The sequence below is a fragment of the Nerophis ophidion genome, linkage group LG16 (genome assembly GCF_033978795.1).
Source record: "Nerophis ophidion isolate RoL-2023_Sa linkage group LG16, RoL_Noph_v1.0, whole genome shotgun sequence".
NCBI classification, from domain to species: Eukaryota; Metazoa; Chordata; class Actinopteri; order Syngnathiformes; family Syngnathidae; genus Nerophis; species Nerophis ophidion.
This window is the reverse complement of record NC_084626.1, coordinates 1,824,747-1,849,968: the sequence shown is the minus strand read 5'-3', so window position 1 is coordinate 1,849,968 and position 25,222 is coordinate 1,824,747. Positions and strand designations below refer to the sequence as shown.

Sequence of the window (25,222 nt, the reverse complement as noted above, 5' to 3'; positions counted from 1 at the left end):
TTGGATTACACACACACAGATTGTTATACAGACACACACATTAGTACACACAAATGTGAATTGAATTACAAACACAGATAGGTTGAGAGACGTGTTTGCAAGTCATTTTGCTCCAATAATACTTCCATGTGTTCAATACCACAAAGGATAAAAAGCTCATGTTCCGCTTGCCACACATATCCACAAGGCTGACACTTCTCGCTACAAGTCACTTGACAACTACTGCTCATTCATTCAGCATCCAGTCCAAACACGCCAGATGAGTAGAGAAGTGTAAAAGCCTGCAATGCAGCTGCCCAGGGTGATTCACCGTCCCGTTATTACTCATCTCTGACTGAACTGGCTCGAAGAAGACGGTGTTTTTTGCCTATAAAGAGCTTGTAAGAACAGTGATAAAAAAGGTGCGGCAGGTTGTCTGTTTACTCACTGCCGGTTGGTGTGTGTCGGTGTGGTGTCTTGCAGCTGGATGGAGCTCATTGCGGGTCCAGCTGGTCTACTGGTGTCATGTTGACTGCAAAAAAGTTGGAATGCAAGGTATTAAAAATGACATACATGAGCTCAATAGGTAAATCTGATGAAGGTTCCAGGAGCTATAGTCTCGTTTGAGATATTGGACCATCGTTTCATAGCTAAAAGAGTGCTAATCAGGCGAATGAGTGCAGGAAAGCAACTTTACCACCTCTTACTTACAAAACCCAAAACCAGTAAAGTTGGCACGTTGTGTAAATTGTAAATAAAAACAGAATACAATGATTTACAAATAATTTTTGCAAATATTAGCTCATTTGGAATTTGATCCCTGCAACATGTTCAACAAAAAAGCTGGCACAATTGGCAAAAAAGACTGAGGAAGTTGAGGAATGCTCATCAAACACTTATTTGGAATATCCCACAGGGTGAAAAGGCTCATTGGGAACAGGTGGGTGCCATGATTTGGTATAAAAGCAGCTTCCGTGAAATGCTCAGTCGTTCACAAACCACCACTCGACAATTGTCGAACAGTTTTAAGAACAACATTTCTCAACAAGCTATTGCGAGGAATTTAGGGATTCAACCATCTACGGTCCGTAATACCATCAAAAGGTTCAGAGAATTTGGAGAAATCGCTGCATGCGTGTACTACATCACAAAGCGGCATCGGTGTGTGAAGGATATCACCACATGGAGTCAGGAACACTTCAGAAAACCACTGTCATTAACGACAGTTGGTTACTACGTATATAAGTGCAAGTTAAAAGTTTACTATAAGCTAAAGCCGTTTATCAACAACACCCAGAAGTTAATCTGAAATAGAATAGAAGAGAATAGAATATAGGGGCTTCACGGTGGCAGAGGGGTTAGTGCGTCTGCCTCACAATACGAAGGTCCTGCAGTCCTGGGTTCAAATCCAGGCTCGGGATCTTTCTGTGTGGAGTTTGCATGTTCTCCCCGTGAATGCGTGGGTTCCCTCCGGGTACTCCGGCTTCCTCCCACTTCCAAAGACATGCACCTGGGGATAGGTTGATTGGCAACACTAAATTGGCCCTAGTGTTTGAATGTGAGTGTGAATGTTGTCTGTCTATCTGTGTTGGCCCTGCGATGAGGTGGCGACTTGTCCAGGGTGTACCCCGCCTTCCGCCCGATTGTAGCTGAGATAGGCGCCAGCGCCCCCCGCGACCCCGGAAGGGAATAAGCGGTAGAAAATGGATGGATGGATGGAGAATAGAATATATCTTTACTGTCATTGTACAAACCCCATTTCCATATGAGTTGGGAATTTGTGTTAGATGTAAATATAAATGGAATACAATGATTTAGGAATCATTTTCAACCCATATTCAGTTGATAATGCTACAAAGACAACATATTTGATGTTCAAACTGATAAACTTTTTTTTTTTTTTCCAAATCAGTAACTTTAGAATTTGATGCAAGCAACACGTGACAAAGAAGTTGGGAAAGGTGGCAATAAATACTGATAAAATTGAGGAATGCTCATCAAACACTTATTTGGAACACCCCACAGGTGTGCAGGCTAATTGGGAACAGGTGGGTGCCATGATTGGGTATAAAAGCAGCGTCCATGATATGCTAAGAAATTCACAAACAAGGATGGGGCGAGGGTCACCAATTTATGAGCAAATTGTCGAACGGTTTTAGAACAAAATTTCTCAATAGCTATTGCAAGGAATTTAGGGATTTTACCATCTCCGGTCCGTAAAATCATCAAAAGGTTCAGAGAATCTGGAGAAATCACTGCACGTAAGCGATGATATTACGGACTTTTGATCCCTCAGGTGGTACTACATCAAAAAGCGGCATCAATGTGTGAAGGATATCACCACGTGGACTCAGGAACACTTCAGAAAACCACTGTCATTAACTGCAGTTGGTCGCTACGTCTGTAAGTGCAAGTTAAAACTTTACTATAAGCCAAAGCCGTTTATCAACAACACCCAGAAACGCCGCCCGAGTTCATCTAAGATAGAATAGAACAGAATAGAATATGTCTTTATGGTCATTGTACAAACCCCGTTTCCATATGAGTTGGGAATTTGTGTTAGATGTAAATATCAACGGAATACAATGATTTGCAAATAATTTTCAACCAATATTCAGTTAAATATGCTACAAAGACAACATATTTGATGTTCAAACTGATAAACTTTTTTTTTTTTTTTTTTTTTTTGCAAATAATCATTAACTTTAGAATTTGATGAAGCATTTAAGTCTCACCTTAAAACTTATCTGTATACTCTAGCCTTTAAATAGACCTCCTTTTTAGACCAGTTGATCTGCCGCTTCTTTTCTTTCTCCTATGTCCCCCCCTCCCTTGTGGAGGGGGTCCGGTCCGATGACCATGGATGAAGTACTGGCTGTCCCGAGTCGAGACCCAGGATGGACCGCTCGTCGGGACCCAGGATGGACCGCTCTCCTGTATCGGTTGGGGACATCTCTACGCTGCTGATCCGCTTGAGATGGTTTCCTGTGGACGGGACTCTCGCTGCTGTCTTGGATCCGCTTGAACTGAACTCTCGCGGCTGTGTTGGAGCCACTATGGATTGAACTTTCACAGTATCATGTTAGACCCGCTCGACATCCATTGCTTTCGGTCCCCTAGAGGGGGGGGTTGCCCACATCTGAGGTCCTCTCCAAGGTTTCTCATAGTCAGCATTGTCACTGGCGTCCCACTGGATGTGAATTCTCCCTGCCCACTGGGTGTGGGTTTTCCTTGCCCTTTTGTGGGTTCTTCCGAGGATGTTGTAGTCGTAATGATTTGTGCAGTCCTTTGAGACATTTGTGATTTGGGGCTATATAAATAAACATTGATTGATTGATTGATGAAGAAGTTGGGAAAGGTGGCAATAAATACTGATAAAATTGAGGAATGCTCATCAAACACTTATTTGGAACATCCCACAGGTGTGCAGGCTAATTGGGAACAGTTGGGTGGCATGATTGGGTATAAAAACAGCTTCCATGAAATGCTAAGTAAGTCAAAAACAAGGATGGGGCGAGGGTCACCAATTTGTAAGCAAATTGTCGGACTGTTTTAGAACAAAATTTCTCAAAGAGCTATTGCAAGGAATTTAGGGATTTTACCATCTACGGTCCGTAAAATCATCAAAAGGTTCAGAGAATCTGGAGAAATCACTGCACGTAAGTGATGATATTACAGACCTTTGATCCCTCAGGCGGTACTGCATCAAAAACCGACATCAGTGTGTAAAGGATATCACCACATGGGCTCCGGAACACTTCAGAAAACCACTGTCGGTAACTACAGTTGGTCGCCACATCTGTAAGTGCAAGTTAAAACTTTTTACTATGCAAAGCCGAAGCTGTTGATCAACAACACCCAGAAAAGAATTAGAATATATCTTTATTGTCATTGTACATTGCACAACAAAATTGCAAGCAAACTTATTTAGTGCAAATTCATAATCACACGTAAGAAATATAAGAACATGATACTCAGATAAATGGATACAAATACATAAAAATACCAAGCACACAGCTCATATGCACAGTCATTTTTTTATGTGTTGTGTTCAGCGACACTATTGCTCTCGGGTAAAAAGTGTTCTTAAATCTGTTTGTCCGGCATTTTATTGTCCTGCATCTCCTGCTCGAGGGCAGCAGTTCAAAAAGTTTATGTCCTTTTATGCGATGGGTCCCTTATGATGTTTTGATAAGATGGACTGACGCAAAAGTGGAAAAGTGTTCCGTAGTCTGACGAGTCCACATTTCAAATAGTTTTTGGAAACTGTGGACGTCGTGTCCTGTGGACCAAAGAGGAAAAGAACCATCCGGACTGTCATAGGCGCAAAGTTGAAAAGCCAGCATCTGTGATGGTATTGGGGTGTATTAGGGAATATGGATAAGATACCCCGCTGCCTTGTGGGTTAGTCTGGGAAGACAAAAAGGCTAGGGGAGCACACCCTGAGAAAAAAGCAAGGTGCTGGTAAGCGCACCATAGGAGTTTTTGTTTTGTTTTGATTGATTGAAACTTTTATTAGTAGATTGCACAGTACAGTACATATTCCGTACAATTGACCGCTAAATGGTAACACCCAAATAAGTTTTTCAACTTCTTTAAGTCAAGGTCCACATTAGGTGACGGTTGTCCTGGGTTTCCCTTGCCACCGGATACAACTCCCCATAGCGAAGAAGTGATGGTTCGCTTCCCCTTTGTGTCGAATATTTCCAAAAACAATTTGAAATGTGGACCCGTCAGACCACAGAACACTTTTCCACTTTGCATCAGTCCATCTTAGATGATCTCTGACCCACAGAAGCCGGCGGCGTTTCTGGATGTTGTTGATAAATGGCTTTCGCTTTGCATAGTAGAGCTTTAACTTGCACTTACAGATGTAGCGACCAACTCTATTTAGTGACAGTGGTTTTCTGAAGTTTTCCCGAGCCCATGTGGTGATATCCTTTAGAGATTGATGTCGGTTTTTGACACAGTGCCGTCTGATTGATCGAAGGTCACGGTCATTCAATGTTGGTTTCCGGCCATGCCGCTTACGTGGAGTGATTTCTCCAGATTCTCTGAACCTTTTGATAACATTATGGACCGTACATGTTGAAATCCCGAAATTTCTTGCAATTGCACTTTGAGAAACGTTGTTCTTAAACTGTTTGACTATTTGCTCACGCAGTTGTGGACAAAGGGGTGTACCACGCCCCATCCTTTCTTGTGAAAGACTGAGCATATTTTTTTGGGAAGCTGTTTTTATACCCAATCATGGCACCCACCTGTTCACAATTAGCCTGCACACCTGTGGGATGGTCCAAATAAGTGTTTGATGAGCATTCCTCAACTTTATATGTTGTCTTTGTTGCATATTCAACTGAATATGGGTTGAAGAGGATTTGCAATTTATATTTACATCTACCACAATTTCCCAACTCATATATAAACGGGGTTGGTAGTTTGATGCTACCCTGAATAAGTAGCTCCAAGGACATGTAAAATTGGGCATTTTCTACTGGAACCGTTTATTGTACTGTAACTAACGAGCATAGAGCCCTATGGTAAACACATTACTCTAATAACAAACCTTGTTTTCGCTTACTGTAATAGCGTCTGCTCGAAATAAAAGTCCACTGGTTGACAAATGATCATTATTCTCAAATTGTGATCGCTTGACTACACTGATGAGTTTGTGGTTTGGAGCACTGCATCTGTTAGGCCCGAGTCCGACTTGATTTATATTTATTTAAAACCCTCAGCCCATGCTGCCGCTGCTCTGGATACTACTGGCTCGGGCTTTTTTTTTTTGCACGTGTGTGCGGTTGTGGGGGTGTGCCTCGTTCCTATATGGCAGCTGGCCAATTTCTGCATGAGATACTGTATCTCTGTGGCCTCCTGACACACATACTGCACGGTATCAGGGATTGCATTTCGGGCAGTGATACATAAACTTATGCACGCTTATGACCCGCCGGCATTTTTATATGTGAAAGAAAATTAAAACAATTCCAGTGCATTCAAAAAGTATTCACAGCGCTTCACTTTTTCCCCACAGCCTTGTTCCAAAATTGATTACATTCATTCTAGTCCCCAACATTCTACACAAAATACCCCATAATGACTATAAGAAAAGTTGTTTTCAAACAACACAAAGATTGTGTATTTAAATCGACTTGAGAATTGCTGCCAAAGGCGCATCAATAAAGTATTGAGCAAAGGCTATGAGGGGCCTTTAGGGACATCATTCAGAATTACCTCTTACATGCGCCACTGAAATGCTCTCACATAAACAAATGAAATGTTTTTCCCCTCACACACACTACTGAAACACTCTCACACACACTACTGAAACACTCTTATACACACCACTGAAATGCTCTCACATAAAAAAATTAAATATTTTTTCCCTCACACACACTACTGAAAAACTCATACACACTACTGAAAAACTCTCACATACACTACTGAAACAATCTCATACACACTACTGAAACACTCACACACACTACTGAAACACTCTTATACACACAACTGAAATCCTCTCACATAAACAAATGAAATGTTTTCCCCCTTACACACACTACTGAAACACTCTCATACACACTACTGAAAAACTCTCACATACACTACTGAAACAATCTCATACACACTACTAAAACACACACACCACTGAAACACTCTTATACACAACACTGAAATGCTCTCACATAAACAAATAACATGTTTTCCCCCTCACACACAGTACGGAAACACTCCCATACACACTTCCGAAACACTCTCACATACACACTACTGAAACACTCTCACACACCCACTACTGAAACACTCCTATACAAACCATTGAAATGCTCTCACATAAACAAATGAAATGTTTTTCCCCTCACACACACTACTGAAACACTCTCATACACACTACTGAAAAACTCTCACATGCACTACTGAAACAATCTCATACACACTACTGAAACACACACACACCACTGAAGCACTCTTATGCACAACACTGAAATGCTCTCACATAAACAAATAAAATGTTTTTCCCCTCACACACACTACGGAAACACTCTCATACACACTACCGAAACACTACTATACACACCACTGAAATGCTCTCACATAAACAAATGAAATGTTTTTCCCCTCACACACATTACTGAAACACTCTCACACACACTACTGAAACTCTCTCACATACACACTACTGAGAAACTCTCACACACACTACTGAAACACTACTATACACACCACTGAAATGCTCTCACATAAACAAATGAAATATTTTTTCCCTCACACACACTACTGAAAAACTCTTACATACACTACTGAAACAATCTCATACACACTACTGAAACACTCACACACACCACTGAAACACTCTTATACACAACACTGAAATGCTCTCACATAAACAAATAAAATGTTTTTCCCCTCACACACACTACGGAAACACTCCCATACACACTACCGAAACACTCTCACATACACACTACTGAAACTCTCTCACATACACACTACTGAAACACTCTCACATACACACTACTGAAACTCTCTCACATACACACTACTGAAAAACTCTCACACACACTACTGAAACACTACTATACACACCACTGAAATGCTCTCACATAAACAAATGAAATATTTTTTCCCTCACACACACTACTGAAACACTCTCATACACACTACTGAAAAACTCTCACATACACTACTGAAACAATCTCACACACACCACTGAAACACTCTTATACACAACACTGAAATGCTCTCACATAAACAAATAAAATGTTTTTCCCCTCACACACACTACGGAAACACTCCCATACACACTACCGAAACACTCTCACATACACACTACTGAAACACTCTCACACACACTACTGAAACACTACTATACACACCACTGCAATGCTCTCACATAAACAAATGGAATGTTTTTTCCCTCACACACACTACTGAAACACTCTCATAAACACTACTGAAAAACTCTCACATACACTACTGAAACAATCTCATACACACTACTGAAACACACACACACCACTGAAACACTCTTATACACAACACTGAAATGCTCTCACATAAACAAATAAAATGTTTTTCCCCTCACACACACTACGGAAACACTCCCATACACACTACCGAAACACTCTCACATACACACTACTGAAACACTCTCACACACACACTACTGAAACACTCCTATACACACCATTGAAATACTCTCACATAAACAAATGAAATGTTTTTCCCCTCACACACACTACTGAAACACTCTCACAAACACTGCTAAAAAAACTCAAAAACACACACCACTGAAATGCTCTCACATAAACAAATGAAATGTTTTTTTCCTCACACACACTACTGAAACACTCTCATACACACTACTGAAACACTCACACACACCACCACTGAAACACTCTTATACACACCACTGAAATGCTCTTACATAAACAAATAAAATGTTTTTCCCCTCACACACACTACGGAAACACTCCCATACACACTACTGAAACACTCTCACACACCCTACTGAAACACTCACACACACTACTGAAACACTCCCATACACACCACTGAAATGCTCTCACATAAACAAATGAAATGTTTTTCCCTCACACACACTACTGAAACACTCATACACACTACTGAAAAACTCTCACATACACTACTGAAACAATCTCATACACACTACTGAAACACTCACACACACCACTGAAACACTCTTATACACAACACTGAAATGCTCTCACATAAACAAATAAAATGTTTTTCCCCTCACACACACTACGGAAACACTCCCATACACACTACCGAAACACACTCACATACACACTACTGAAACACTCTCACACACACACTACTGAAACACTCTTATACACACCACTGAAATGCTCTCACATAAATGAATGAAATGTTTTCCCCCTTACACACACTACTGAAACACTCTCATACACACTACTGAAAAACTCTCACATACACTACTGAAACAATCTCATACACACTACTGAAACACACACACACCACTGAAACACTCTTATACACAACACTGAAATGCTCTCACATAAACAAATTAAATGTTTTTCCCCTCACACTCACTACGGAAACACTCCCATACACACTACCGAAACACTCTCACATACACACTACTGAAAAACTCTCACATACACTACTGAAACAATCTCATACACACTACTGAAACACTCACACACACTACTGAAACACTCTTATACACAACACTGAAATGCTCTCACATTAACAAATAAAATGTTTTTCCCCTCACACACACTACGGAAACACTCACATACACACTACTGAAACACTCTCACACACACACTACTGAAACACTCCTATACACACAACTGAAATCCTCTCACATAAACAAATGAAATGTTTTCCCCCTTACACACACTACTGAAACACTCTCATACACACTACTGAAAAACTCTCACATACACTACTGAAACAATCTCATACACACTACTAAAACACACACACCACTGAAACACTCTTATACACAACACTGAAATGCTCTCACATAAACAAATACAATGTTTTCCCCCTCACACACACTACGGAAACACTCCCATACACATTTCCGAAACACTCTCACATACACACTACTGAAACACTCTCACACACACACTACTGAAACACTCCTATACAAACCATTGAAATGCTCTCACATAAACAAATGAAATGTTTTTCCCCTCACACACACTACTGAAACACTCTCATACACACTACTAAAAACTCTCACATGCACTACTGAAACAATCTCATACACACTACTGAAACACACACACACCACTGAAACACTCTTATACACAACACTGAAATGCTCTCACATAAACAAATAAAATGTTTTTCCCCTCACACACACTACGGAAACACTCTCATACACATTACCGAAACACTACTATACACACCACTGAAATGCTCTCACATAAACAAATGAAATGTTTTTCCCCTCACACACATTACTGAAACACTCTCACACACACTACTGAAACTCTCTCACATACACACTACTGAGAAACTCTCACACACACTACTGAAACACTACTATACACACCACTGAAATGCTCTCACATAAACAAATGAAATATTTTTTCCCTCACACACACTACTGAAAAACTCTTACATACACTACTGAAACAATCTCATACACACTACTGAAACACTCACACACACCACTGAAACACTCTTATACACAACACTGAAATGCTCTCACATAAACAAATAAAATGTTTTTCCCCTCACACACACTACGGAAACACTCCCATACACACTACCGAAACACTCTCACATACACACTACTGAAACTCTCTCACATACACACTACTGAAAAACTCTCACACACACTACTGAAACACTACTATACACACCACTGAAATGCTCTCACATAAACAAATGAAATATTTTTTCCCTCACACACACTACTGAAACACTCTCATACACACTACTGAAAAACTCTCACATACACTACTGAAACAATCTCACACACACCACTGAAACACTCTTATACACAACACTGAAATGCTCTCACATAAACAAATAAAATGTTTTTCCCCTCACACACACTACGGAAACACTCCCATACACACTACCGAAACACTCTCACATACACACTACTGAAACACTCTCACACACACTACTGAAACACTACTATACACACCACTGCAATGCTCTCACATAAACAAATGGAATGTTTTTTCCCTCACACACACTACTGAAACACTCTCATAAACACTACTGAAAAACTCTCACATACACTACTGAAACAATCTCATACACACTACTGAAACACTCACACACACCACTGAAACACTCTTATACACAACACTGAAATGCTCTCACATAAACAAATAAAATGTTTTTCCCCTCACACACACTACGGAAACACTCCCATACACACTACCGAAACACTCTCACATACACACTACTGAAACACTCTCACACACACACTACTGAAACACTCCTATACACACCATTGAAATACTCTCACATAAACAAATGAAATGTTTTTCCCCTCACACACACTACAGAAACACTCTCACAAACACTGCTAAAAAAACTCAAAAACACACACCACTGAAATGCTCTCACATAAACAAATGAAATGTTTTTTTCCTCACACACACTACTGAAACACACACACACCACCACTGAAACACTCTTATACACACCACTGAAATGCTCTTACATAAACAAATAAAATGTTTTTCCCCTCACACACACTACGGAAACACTCCCATACACACTACTGAAACACTCTCACACACCCTACTGAAACACTCACACACACTACTGAAACACTCCCATACACACCACTGAAATGCTCTCACATGAACAAATGAAATGTTTTTCCCTCACACACACTACTGAAACACTCATACACACTACTGAAAAACACTCACATACACTACTGAAACAATCTCATACACACTACTGAAACACTCACACACACCACTGAAACACTCTTATACACAACACTGAAATGCTCTCACATAAACAAATAAAATGTTTTTCCCCTCACACACACTACGGAAACACTCCCATACACACTACCGAAACACACTCACATACACACTACTGAAACACTCTCACACACACACTACTGAAACACTCTTATACACACCACTGAAATGCTCTCACATAAATGAATGAAATGTTTTCCCCCTTACACACACTACTGAAACACTCTCATACACACTACTGAAAAACTCTCACATACACTACTGAAACAATCTCATACACACTACTGAAACACACACACACCACTGAAACACTCTTATACACAACACTGAAATGCTCTCACATAAACAAATTAAATGTTTTTCCCCTCACACACACTACGGAAACACTCCCATACACACTACCGAAACACTCTCACATACACACTACTGAAAAACTCTCACATACACTACTGAAACAATCTCATACACACTACTGAAACACTCACACACACTACTGAAACACTCTTATACACAACACTGAAATGCTCTCACATTAACAAATAAAATGTTTTTCCCCTCACACACACTACGGAAACACTCACATACACACTACTGAAACACTCTCACACACACACTACTGAAACACTCCTATACACACAACTGAAATCCTCTCACATAAACAAATGAAATGTTTTCCCCCTTACACACACTACTGAAACACTCTCATACACACTACTGAAAAACTCTCACATACACTACTGAAACAATCTCATACACACTACTAAAACACACACACCACTGAAACACTCTTATACACAACACTGAAATGCTCTCACATAAACAAATACAATGTTTTCCCCCTCACACACACTACGGAAACACTCCCATACACATTTCCGAAACACTCTCACATACACACTACTGAAACACTCTCACACACACACTACTGAAACACTCCTATACAAACCATTGAAATGCTCTCACATAAACAAATGAAATGTTTTTCCCCTCACACACACTACTGAAACACTCTCATACACACTACTAAAAACTCTCACATGCACTACTGAAACAATCTCATACACACTACTGAAACACACACACACCACTGAAACACTCTTATACACAACACTGAAATGCTCTCACATAAACAAATAAAATGTTTTTCCCCTCACACACACTACGGAAACACTCTCATACACACTACCGAAACACTACTATACACACCACTGAAATGCTCTCACATAAACAAATGAAATGTTTTTCCCCTCACACACATTACTGAAACACTCTCACACACACTACTGAAACTCTCTCACATACACACTACTGAGAAACTCTCACACACACTACTGAAACACTACTATACACACCACTGAAATGCTCTCACATAAACAAATGAAATATTTTTTCCCTCACACACACTACTGAAAAACTCTTACATACACTACTGAAACAATCTCATACACACTACTGAAACACTCACACACACCACTGAAACACTCTTATACACAACACTGAAATGCTCTCACATAAACAAATAAAATGTTTTTCCCCTCACACACACTACGGAAACACTCCCATACACACTACCGAAACACTCTCACATACACACTACTGAAACTCTCTCACATACACACTACTGAAAAACTCTCACACACACTACTGAAACACTACTATACACACCACTGAAATGCTCTCACATAAACAAATGAAATATTTTTTCCCTCACACACACTACTGAAACACTCTCATACACACTACTGAAAAACTCTCACATACACTACTGAAACAATCTCACACACACCACTGAAACACTCTTATACACAACACTGAAATGCTCTCACATAAACAAATAAAATGTTTTTCCCCTCACACACACTACGGAAACACTCCCATACACACTACCGAAACACTCTCACATACACACTACTGAAACACTCTCACACACACTACTGAAACACTACTATACACACCACTGCAATGCTCTCACATAAACAAATGGAATGTTTTTTCCCTCACACACACTACTGAAACACTCTCATAAACACTACTGAAAAACTCTCACATACACTACTGAAACAATCTCATACACACTACTGAAACACACACACACCACTGAAACACTCTTATACACAACACTGAAATGCTCTCACATAAACAAATAAAATGTTTTTCCCCTCACACACACTACGGAAACACTCCCATACACACTACCGAAACACTCTCACATACACACTACTGAAACACTCTCACACACACACTACTGAAACACTCCTATACACACCATTGAAATACTCTCACATAAACAAATGAAATGTTTTTCCCCTCACACACACTACTGAAACACTCTCACAAACACTGCTAAAAAAACTCAAAAACACACACCACTGAAATGCTCTCACATAAACAAATGAAATGTTTTTTTCCTCACACACACTACTGAAACACTCACACACACCACCACTGAAACACTCTTATACACACCACTGAAATGCTCTTACATAAACAAATAAAATGTTTTTCCCCTCACACACACTACGGAAACACTCCCATACACACTACTGAAACACTCTCACACACCCTACTGAAACACTCACACACACTACTGAAACACTCCCATACACACCACTGAAATGCTCTCACATAAACAAATGAAATGTTTTTCCCTCACACACACTACTGAAACACTCATACACACTACTGAAAAACTCTCACATACACTACTGAAACAATCTCATACACACTACTGAAACACTCACACACACCACTGAAACACTCTTATACACAACACTGAAATGCTCTCACATAAACAAATAAAATGTTTTTCCCCTCACACACACTACGGAAACACTCCCATACACACTACCGAAACACACTCACATACACACTACTGAAACACTCTCACACACACACTACTGAAACACTCTTATACACACCACTGAAATGCTCTCACATAAATGAATGAAATGTTTTCCCCCTTACACACACTACTGAAACACTCTCATACACACTACTGAAAAACTCTCACATACACTACTGAAACAATCTCATACACACTACTGAAACACACACACACCACTGAAACACTCTTATACACAACACTGAAATGCTCTCACATAAACAAATAAAATGTTTTTCCCCTCACACACACTACGGAAACACTCCCATACACACTACCGAAACACTCTCACATACACACTACTGAAACACTCTCACACACACACTACCGAAACACTCTTATACACACCACTGAAATGGTCTCACATAAACAAATGAAATGTTTTTTTCCCTCACACACACTACTGAAACACTCTCACATACATTACTGAAACACTCTCATACACATTACTGAAACACTCTGATTACACTAGTGAAACACTCTCATTACACTACTGAAACACTCATACACACTACTGAAACACTCTTATACAGACCACTGAAATGCTCTCACATTAACAAATGAAAGGATTTTTCCCTCACACACACACTACTGAAACACTCTCATACACACTACCGAAACACTCCCACATACACACTACTGAAACACTCTCCCAAACACTACTGAAACACTCCTATACACACCACTGAAATGCTCTCACATAAACAAATGAAATGTTTTTCCCCTCACACACATTACTGAAACACTCTCACACACACTACTGAAACTCTCTGACATACACTGCTGAAACACTCTCATACACACTACTGAAACACTCTCACACACACTACTGAAACATTCTCACACACACTACTGAAACACTCTTATAAACATAACCATAATAAATTCTTATACACAGAGTACTCAATCAATCATCAATTAAGTTTACTTATATAGCCCTAAATCACGAGTGTCTCAAAGGCCTGCACAAGCCACAAAGCTGCAAGGCATGTAGTTTTTTACATTAAAACTGGTATTGCTTAAGAAAAAAAACCCCACTAATAATCAACAGACTGATCTGAGATTGATCTGAAGATTTAAGCGTTGATAGTAAAAATAAAATACACTGATATATGATTTTTGTTTTTAACGGTCATAGTTCAAAAAATAATAATGACTCAGAAGCAATGTTTGAGTTATTTGCCTTTTTTTGGGTTCCAAGTACTTAACATCAAATATTCCATTTTGATTTTTTTTTAGGGAAATATTTGCATATGTTTTCATAAAAAAAACTGGGTTTTATTTGAAAAAAACGGCAAACAATATAAAAAAAATGGTTGTAAAAGTATGACCCCCGTTTTAGGTTGACATAGGCAATGTTTTTTCTCTCACACACACTACTGAAACACTCTCACATACACACTACTGAAACATAAGCATTATACTTTTCACTCATATACACAGAGCATATCAGTAGTCAATCAATCATAAATCAACGTTTATTTATATAGCCCTAAATCACGAGTGTCTCAAAGGGCTGCACAAGCCACAACAACATCCATGACCTTGGATGCCACAACAGGGCAAGAAAAAACTAAACCCAATGGGATACAATGAAAAACCTTGGAGGGGATCGCAGTGTGTGTATGAGTTTTCCAGTAGTGTGCGAGAGTGTTTCAGTAGTGTGCGTGAGAGTTTTTCAGTAGTGTGCGTGAGAGTTTTTCAGGAGTGTGTGTGAGAGTTTTTCAGTAGTGTGTTAGAGTGTTTCAGTAGTGTTTATCAGAGTGTTTTAGTAGTGTGTGTGAGAAAAAAACATTACAGTTGTTAAATTGAGAGCATTTCAGTAGTGTATGTAAGAGGTCATTATGAATATTGTCCCTAATGGCCCCTCTTACATTTACATATATACAATTCGACACCAAAAAAAATAAAAAATCAATTCATTATTATTATTTCGCCACAAAAATTTGGGCGGGGGCCACAGCCTACAGTTTTCGTCCGATCGGAACCGTTTAAGCATCCACATTTTTCGGCATGACCGGGAATGATGAGTTTAACACAAAAAAATCCCAAATTACCCAGAATTCTCAGTTTGCCGGGATATTTTTTCCCATTTAGAATGAATGGGAACATTTTCAACCATGCACAATTCCCACGTCTCACCCAATTCGAAATGTTCCACCGCCCATACACTACACCCCCTATGGTCAACATATGAAATAACAAGCATGTGTAAGAAATTGGCTAAAATCATTATTATCATTATTATTTTTTTAAAGACGTTTATTTAGACATACTGTAATAACTTCAAGTAAATAATGAAGATTAAAAACCATTCATCCATTCATCTTCTTCAGCTTATCTTGGCTTGCTTGTCCACCTTGGCACTACACTCATCTTCGACAATCAAACTACCATTTTCCAATTTAAAGATTATTCCAGGAATTCACAAAATTCCCCGGTTTTCCTAAACCCTATTTCCACCTCTCGCTGGAAAGTTTTCCCAACCCACATTTTCCAACCATTCCACCATCAAATAATTTCTCTTAAATGGGACAATAAAAGTTTTTTTTCCATACAAATTCCCGTTTTCCTGAAATTCCGGGAATTCTAAAATACCCATTCTCAATTCAAACTTTTACTTCGTCGATATTTTTGAACAGATTGTAAATATTCCAACACCTATCCATTCATATTATCTAGGTCTTAGACAATTGTGCTAGTATCAATATTTTCAAAAATTCCCTGTTTTCCCTGAATTCCGAAATTTCCAGGAAATTGCAATTTAAATGAATAGTCATAGTTCTACAATGCCCAAAATTGTCAAAATGTTGCGCCGTTTTTACCCAATTCCAACCTTTCAACCATCCACACACACTGCTCTTGCGCTATGTCGAACGGAAAAAATGTTTTTCCTTTCCCCGAATTCCCAGTTTTCCCGAATTTCAGGTAATTTTGTCACCATCAACAATGTATGGGAATTACACAATGTTGATCGATTGATTGATACTTTTATTAGTAGATTGCACAGTACAGTACATATTCCGTACAATTGACCACTAAATGGTAACACCCGAATAAGTTTTTCAACGTTAATCAATTCATAATTGACTGCAAATCTCACATTTCTCATCTGATTCGAATAGTTCCACCATTAACACACTCAACTAACCTTGAACAATCAAACTACCATTTTACTAACTTCAAGAAAATTCCAGGAATTCACAAAATTCACGGTTTTCCAAAGCCCTATTTTCACCTCTCGCTGGAAAGTTTTCACAATCCACATTTTTCAACCGATTCCAACCATTACACCATCAAATCATTTCTCTTAAATAAGAAGACAAGAGTTTTGTTTTTTCCGTAAAAATTCCCGTTTTTTCTGAAACACCAGGAATTCTACAATGCCTATTCTCGATTCAAACTGTTACCATGTTAAAAAAAAGCAGCTTCCATGAAATACTCAGTCATTCACAAACAAGGATGAGGCCAGGGTCACCATTTTTTGAAAAAATGCGTGAGCAAATCGTCCAACAGTTTAAGAACAGCATTTCTCAACAAGCTATTGCAAGGAATTTCGGGATTTCACCATCTACAGTCCGTAATATCATCAAAAGGTTCAGAGAATCTGAAGAAACTTGCACTTGCACTTTTAACTTGCACTTGCAGATGTAACGACCAACTGTAATTACTGACAGTGGTTATCTGAAATGTCCTTGAGCCCATGTGGTGATATCCTTTACATACTGATGTCGCTTTTCGATGCTGTACCGCCTGAGGGATAGAAGGTCTATAATATCATTACTTACGTGCAGTGATTTCTCAAGATTTTCTGAACCTTTTGATGCACTAATACACCCCCATACCATCACAGATGCTGGCTTTTCAACTTTGCGCCTATAACACTCCGAATGGTTATTTTCCTCTTCGGTCCGGAGGACACGACGTCCACAGTTTCCCAAAACAATTTAAAATGTGGACTCGTCAGACCACAGAACACTGTTCCACTTAACATCAGTCCATCTTAGATGAGCTCGGGCCTAGCGAAGCCAGCAGCGTTTGTGGGTGTTGTTGATAAATGGCTTTGGCGTTGCGTAGTAGAGTTTTAACTTGCACTTGCCGATGTAACGACCAACTGTAATTACTGACAGTAGTTATCTGAAATGTCATTGAGCCCATGTGGTGATATCCTTTACATACTGAGTCGCTTTTCGATGCTGTACCGCCTGAGGGATAGAAGGTCTATAATATCATTGCTTACGTGCAGTGATTTCTCAAGATTCTCTGAACCTTTTGATGCACTAATACACCCCCATACCATCACAGATGCTGGCTTTTCAACTTTGCGCCTATAACAATCCGAATGGTTATTTTCCTCTTTGTTCCGGAGGACACGACGTCCACAGTTTCCCAAAACAATTTAAAATGTGGACTCGTCAGACCACAGAACACTGTTCCACTTAACATCAGTCCATCTTAGATGAGCTCGGGCCTAGCGAAGCCAGCAACGTTTGTGGGTGTTGTTGATAAATGGCTTTGGCGTTGCGTGGTAGAGTTTTAACTTGCACTTGCCGATGTAACGACCAACTGTAATTACTGACAGTAGTTATCTGAAATGTCCTTGAGCCCATGTGGTGATATCCTTTACATACTGATGTCGCTTTTCGATGCTGTACCGCCTGAGGGATAGAAGGTCTATAATATCATTGATTACGTGCAGTGATTTCTCAAGATTCTCTGAACCTTTTGATGCACTAATACACCCCCATACCATCACAGATGCTGGCTTTTCAACTTTGCGCCTATAACACTCCGAATCGTTATTTTCCTCTTTGGTCCGGAGGACACGACGTCCACAGTTTCCCAAAACAATTTGAAATGTGGACTCGTCAGACCACAGAACACTGTTCCACTTAACATCAGTCCATCTTAAATGAGCTCGGGCCTAGCGAAGCCAGCAGCGTTTGTGGGTGTTGTTGATAAATGGCTTTGGCGTTGCGTAGTAGAGTTTTAACTTGCACTTGCCGATGTAGCGACCAACTGTAATTACTGACAGTAGTTATCTGAAATGTCCTTGAGCCCATGTGGTGATATCCTTTACACACTGCACGTAAGCAGGAAAGCCGTGACCTCAAGCGGTACTGCATCAAAAAGCGACACCGGCGTGTAAAGGACATCACCACGTGGGCTCAGGAACAATTCAGAAAAGCGCTGTCAGTAACTACAGTCGGTCGCTACATCGATCAATCAATCAATGTGTATTTATATAGCCCTAAATCACAAATGTCTCAAAGGACTGTACAAACAAGAGAAATACATGATCAATTTAATTTGTACAGCGAGAGAAGTCAATTCGAGGCAGTTTACACAGTGAGGAAGTCAATTAACGTGGACCCCGACTTAAACAAGTTGAAAAACTTATTGGGGTGTTACCATTTAGTTGTCAATTGTACGGAATATGTACTGTACTGTGCAGCAAAGACAAGATAGTTAACGTTCGAACTGAGGACCTTTTTCTTATTTCGAATTTAATGGCAGCATTACATTGCAAAAAAGTTGACACAGGGGCATTTTTACCACTGTGTTACATGGCCTTTCCTTTTAACAACACTCAGTAAACATTTGGGAACTGAGGAGACCAATTTTTGAAGCTTTTCAGGTGGAATTCTTTCCCATTCTTGCTTATGTACAGCGTACGTTGTTCAACAGTCCGGGGTCTCTGTTGTGGTATTTTAGGCTTCATAATGTGCCACAGATTTTCAATGGGAGACAGGTCTGGACTACAGGAAAAGCCACGTTGTTGTTACACGTGGCTTGGCATTGTCTTGCTGAAATAAGCAGGGGCGTCCATGATAACGTTGCTTGGATGGCAACATATGTTGCTCCAAAACATGTATGTACCTTTCAGCAATAATGGTGCCTTCACAGATGTGTAAGTTACCCATGCCTTGGGTACTAATACACCCCCATACCATCACAGATTCTGGCTTTTGAACTTAGCGTCTATATTTTTCACTTTGTTCCAGAGGACATGTCCACAGTTTCCAAAAACAATTTGAAAAGTGGACTTGTCAGACCACGGGACACTTTTCCACTTTGCATCAGTCCGGCGGCGTTTCTGGGTGCTGTTGATAAATGGCTTTTGCTTTGCTTAGTAGAGTTTTAACTTGCACTTAGAGATGTATGGGTTGCTGCCATTCAATCAATCAATCAATGTTAACTTATATAGCCCTAGATCACTAGTGTCTCAAAGGGCTGTACAAACCACAACACAAACCACTACCACATAAGAGCAAGGAAAACTCACACCCAGTGGGACGTCGGTGACAATGATGACTACGAGAACCTTGGAGAGGACGAAAGCAATGGATGTCGAGCGGTTCTAACATGATACTGTGAAAGTTCAATCCATAATGGATCCAACATAGTCGCGAGAGTCCAGTCCAAAGCGGATCCAACACAGCAGCGAGAGTCCCGCTCACAGCGGAGCCAGCAGGAAACCATCCCAAGCGGAGGCGGACCAGCAGCGCAGAGATGTCCCCAGCCGATACACAGGCAAGCAGTACATGGCCACCGGATCGGACCGGACCCCCTCCACAAGGGAGAGTGGGACATAGGAGAAAAAGAAAAGAAACGGCAGATCAACTGGTCTAAAAAGGGAGTCTATTTAAAGGCTAGAGTATACAAATGAGTTTTAAGGTGAGACTTAAAGGCTTCTACAGAGGTGGCATCTCGAACTGTTACCGGGAGGGCATTCCAGAGTACTGGAGCCCAAAATGAAAACGCTCTATAGCCCGCAGACTTTTTTTGGGCTTTGGGAATCACTAATAAGCCGGAGTCCTTTGAACGCAGATTTCTTGCCGGGACATATGGTACAATACAATCGGCAAGATAGGATGGAGCTAGACCGTGTAGTATTTTATACGTAAGTAGTAACACCTTAAAGCCACATCTTAAGTGCACAGGAAGCCAGTGCAGGTGAGCCAGTACAGGCGTAATGTGATCAAACTTTCTTGTTCTTGTCAAAAGTCTAGCAGCCGCATTTTGTACCAACTGTAATCTTTTAATGCTAGACATGGGGAGACCCAAAAATAATACATTACAGGAGACGAGACGTAACAAACGCATGGATAATGATCTCGGCGTCTTTAGTGGACAGAATGGAGCGAATTTTTGCGATATTACGGAGATGAAAGAAGGCCGTTTTAGTAACGCTTTTAATGTGGGCCTCAAAGGAGAGAGTTGGGTCGAAGAAAATACCCAGATTCTTTACCGTGTCTTCTTGTTTAATTGTTTGGTTGTCAAATGTTAGAGTTGTATTATTAAATAGAGGTCGGTGTCTAGCAGGACCGATAATCCGCATTTCCGTTTTTTTGGCGTTGAGTTGCAAAAAGTTAGCGGACATCTGTAATCTCGTCTCGATTACTGTAACGTATTATTTTCGGGTCTCCCCATGTCTAGCATTAAAAGATTACAGTTGGTACAAAATGCGGCTGCTAGACTTTTGACAAGAACAAGAAAGTTTGATCACATTACGCCTGTACTGGCTCACCTGCACTGGCTTCCTGTGCACTTAAGATGTGACTTTAAGGTTTTACTAATTACGTATAAAATACTACATGGTCTAGCTCCATCCTATCTTGCCGATTGTATTGTACCATATGTCCCGGCAGGAAATCTGCGTTCAAAAGACTCCAGCTTATTAGTGATTCCTAGAGCCCCAAAAAAAAGTCTGCGGGCTATAGAGCGTTTTCCGTTCGGGCTCCAGTACTCTGGAATGCCCTCCCGGTAACAGTTCGAGATGCTACCTCAGTAGAAGCATTTATGTCTCACCTTAAAACTCATCTGTATACTCTAGCCTTTAAATAGACCTCCTTTTTAGACCAGTTTATCTGCCGCTTCTTTTCTTTCTTCTATGTCCCCCCCTCCCTTGTGGAGGGGGTCCGGTCCGATGACCATGGATGAAGTACTGGCTGTCCACAGTCGAGACCCAGGATGGACCGCTCGCCTGTATCGGTTGGGGACATCTCTACGCTGCTGATCCGCCTCCGCTTGAGATGGTCTCCTGTGGACGGGACTCTCGCTGCTGTCTTGGATCCGCTTTGAACTGAACTCTCGCGCCTATGTTGGATCCACTATGGATTGAACTTTCACAGTATCATGTTAGACCCGCTCGACATCCATTGCTTTCGGTCCCCTAGAGGGGGGGGTTGCCCACATCTGAGGTCCTCTCCAAGGTTTCTCATAGTCAGCATTGTCACTGGCGTCCCACTGGATATGAATTCTCCCTGCCCCACTGGGTGTGAGTTTTCCTTGCCCTTTTGTGGGTTCTTCCGAGGATGTTGTAGTCGTAATGATTTGTGCAGTCCTTTGAGACATTTGTGATTTGGGGCTATATAAATAAACATTGATTGATTGATTGATTGATTGATTGATTGATTGATGGTTTTACGAGCAGAGGAGCATGTTCGGCAGCGCATAATCACAGAGTACAGACCATGAATTGATTAACACAGAAAAAACTGCTCCTAAGAAGACAAAACTGCTTGTAACTTCCGGTAGGAATGTCAGACAGACATGAAACAAAAACCTCTATGTAGGTCTCACTTGGACCTACATTTTAATAATTGACATCCTGCAGCAAAAGTCAACAGGAAGTTAAAAATCACCCCTTCAAACAAGTTGAAAAACTTATTCGGGTGTTACCATTTAGTGGTCAATTGTACGGAATATGTACTGTACTGTGCAATTTACTAATAAAAGTATCAATCAATCAATCAATCAATCAGTGTGTAGACAGAAAAGGGAGAACGGACGCATTTTGGCTTAAAAATTAAAGATAAAGGTGAAGTTATAACACTGAAACGCCCTCAGTAAGAGATGCTTTTAGACAAGGCAAGTTAGCGAGTGGGTAACGTCCATCCGCCGTCTGCAGTGTTTTAGCTACTTCTAAATCCCTAGTCCTGGCCTCCATGGCGACAAATAAAGTAAGTATCCTCCCTGCAGGACGAGGAATAGCTAAACATGCTTCACTACACACCGTAAGAGGATACAATAGCTCACAATGTAAACAAACGCCATGGGTGGATCTACACCGGACATCCACTGTAATGATACCAAGTACAGGCACGTATCTAGTCGACACTACTATGATTACTTCATTATTTTCGGATTGATACCCAAATTTATTAAGAAGCCGGGCGGTATAGCTTGGATGGTAGCGCGGCCGTGCCAGCAACTTGAGGGTTCCAGGTTCGATCCCCGCTTCACTGTCGTTGTGTCCTTGGGCAAGACACTTTACCCACCATTTAAACCAGTGCCACCCACACTGGTTTAAATGTAACTTAGATACCGGGTTTCAATCATCCATCCATCCATTTTCTACCGCTTATTCCCTTTTTGGGGTCGCTGGCGCCTATCTCAGCTACAATCGGGCGGAAGGCGGGGTACACCCTGGACAAGTCGCCAGCTCATCGCAGTGGGTTTCAATCAATCAATGTTTATTTTATACAGCCCTAAATCACAAGTGTCTCAAAAGGCTGCAACGGTTCATCCTCGGTTCAGATCCCACATCAGGGCAAGGAAAAACTCGAAGTGCGATATAAGTATGATTCACTTCACTACCAGGTATAGGATCGATACCCAAATTTGTGGCATCATCCAAAACTAATGTAAAGTATCCAAACAACAGAAGAATAAGTGGTTATTACATTTTAACAGAAGTGTCGATAGAACTTGTTGGAAGAGAAAACAAGCAGATATTAACAGTAAATGAATAAGTAGATTAATAATTCATTTTATACCTCTTGTCCTTAATAATGTTGACTAAATAATAATACGTCAGCAGCTAAATTAGGAGCCTTTGTTTGTTTACTTACTACTAGTAGACAAGTTGACTGGTATGTTCACTATTTTATTTAAGGACAAAATTGCAATAATAAACATATGTTTAATGTACCGTAAGATTTGTTGTCAAAATAAAGCCATTTTTTGTGGTCCCCTCTATTTAGAAATAATTTTAGTACCAGTACCAGTAAATATTGGTATGGTTACAACACTACCACTGAATGGTGAATCAGTCAGGTATTGTTGTAGAGTTTTGTGGCAGAACTCTTACCAAAACCTTTACGGCATGGGTGTCAAACTCTGGCAAAATTGTATTTGATATGCCATTGATATTCTTTTATTATTAGGGTCCACCAGGCCCATTGCAAAAGGACTCCTTTGGAGTCCTTTTGCAATAGACCAAAGGACCCTGTTGTTCTTCGTGCGTTTTATCCATCCATCCATCCATCATCTTCCGCTTATCCGAGGTCGGGTCGCGGGGGCAACAGCCTAAGCAGGGAAATCCAGACTTCCCTCTCCCCAGCCACTTCGTCTAGCTCTTCCCGGGGGATTCCGAGGCGTTCCCAGGCCAGCCGGGAGACATAGTCTTCCCAACGTGTCCTGGGTCTTCCCCGTGGCCTCCTACCGGTTGGACGTGCCCTAAACACCTCCCTAGGGAGGCGTTCGGGTGGCATCCTGACCAGATGCCCGAACCACCTCATCTGGCTCCTCTCGATGTGAAGGAGCAGCGGCTTTACTTTGAGTTCCTCCCAGATGGCAGAGCTTCTCACCCTATCTCTAAGGGAGAGCCCCGCCACACGGCGGAGGAAACTCATTTCGGCCGCTTGTACCCGTGATCTTATCCTTTCGGTCATGACCCAAAGCTCATGACCATAGGTGAGGATGGGAACGTAGATCGACCGGTAAATTGAGAGCTTTGCCTTCCGGCTCAGCTCCTTCTTCACCACAGCGGACCGGTACAACGTCCGCATTACTGAAGACGCCGCACCGATCCGCCTGTTGATCTCACGATCCACTCTTCTCTCACTCGTGAACAAGACTCCTAGGTACTTGAACTCCTCCACTTGGGGCAGGGTCT

The 25,222-nt window shown here is 40.7% G+C and overlaps 1 protein-coding gene across 13 annotated transcripts in view; it reads right to left on the bottom strand.

The window, feature by feature from the left end:
• The window catches only part of plekha6 (pleckstrin homology domain containing, family A member 6), a 249,741-nt gene that overhangs the window by 145,728 nt on the left and 78,791 nt on the right, over positions 1-25,222 (bottom strand). For all 13 annotated transcript variants that reach the window (XM_061922543.1, XM_061922534.1, XM_061922533.1 and 10 more), the window contains one exon: positions 428-511. In XM_061922543.1, the coding sequence (XP_061778527.1) occupies positions 428-477 (50 nt within the window). In that variant the 5' untranslated portion in view covers positions 478-511. The remainder of the gene's footprint in view (positions 1-427; positions 512-25,222) is intronic.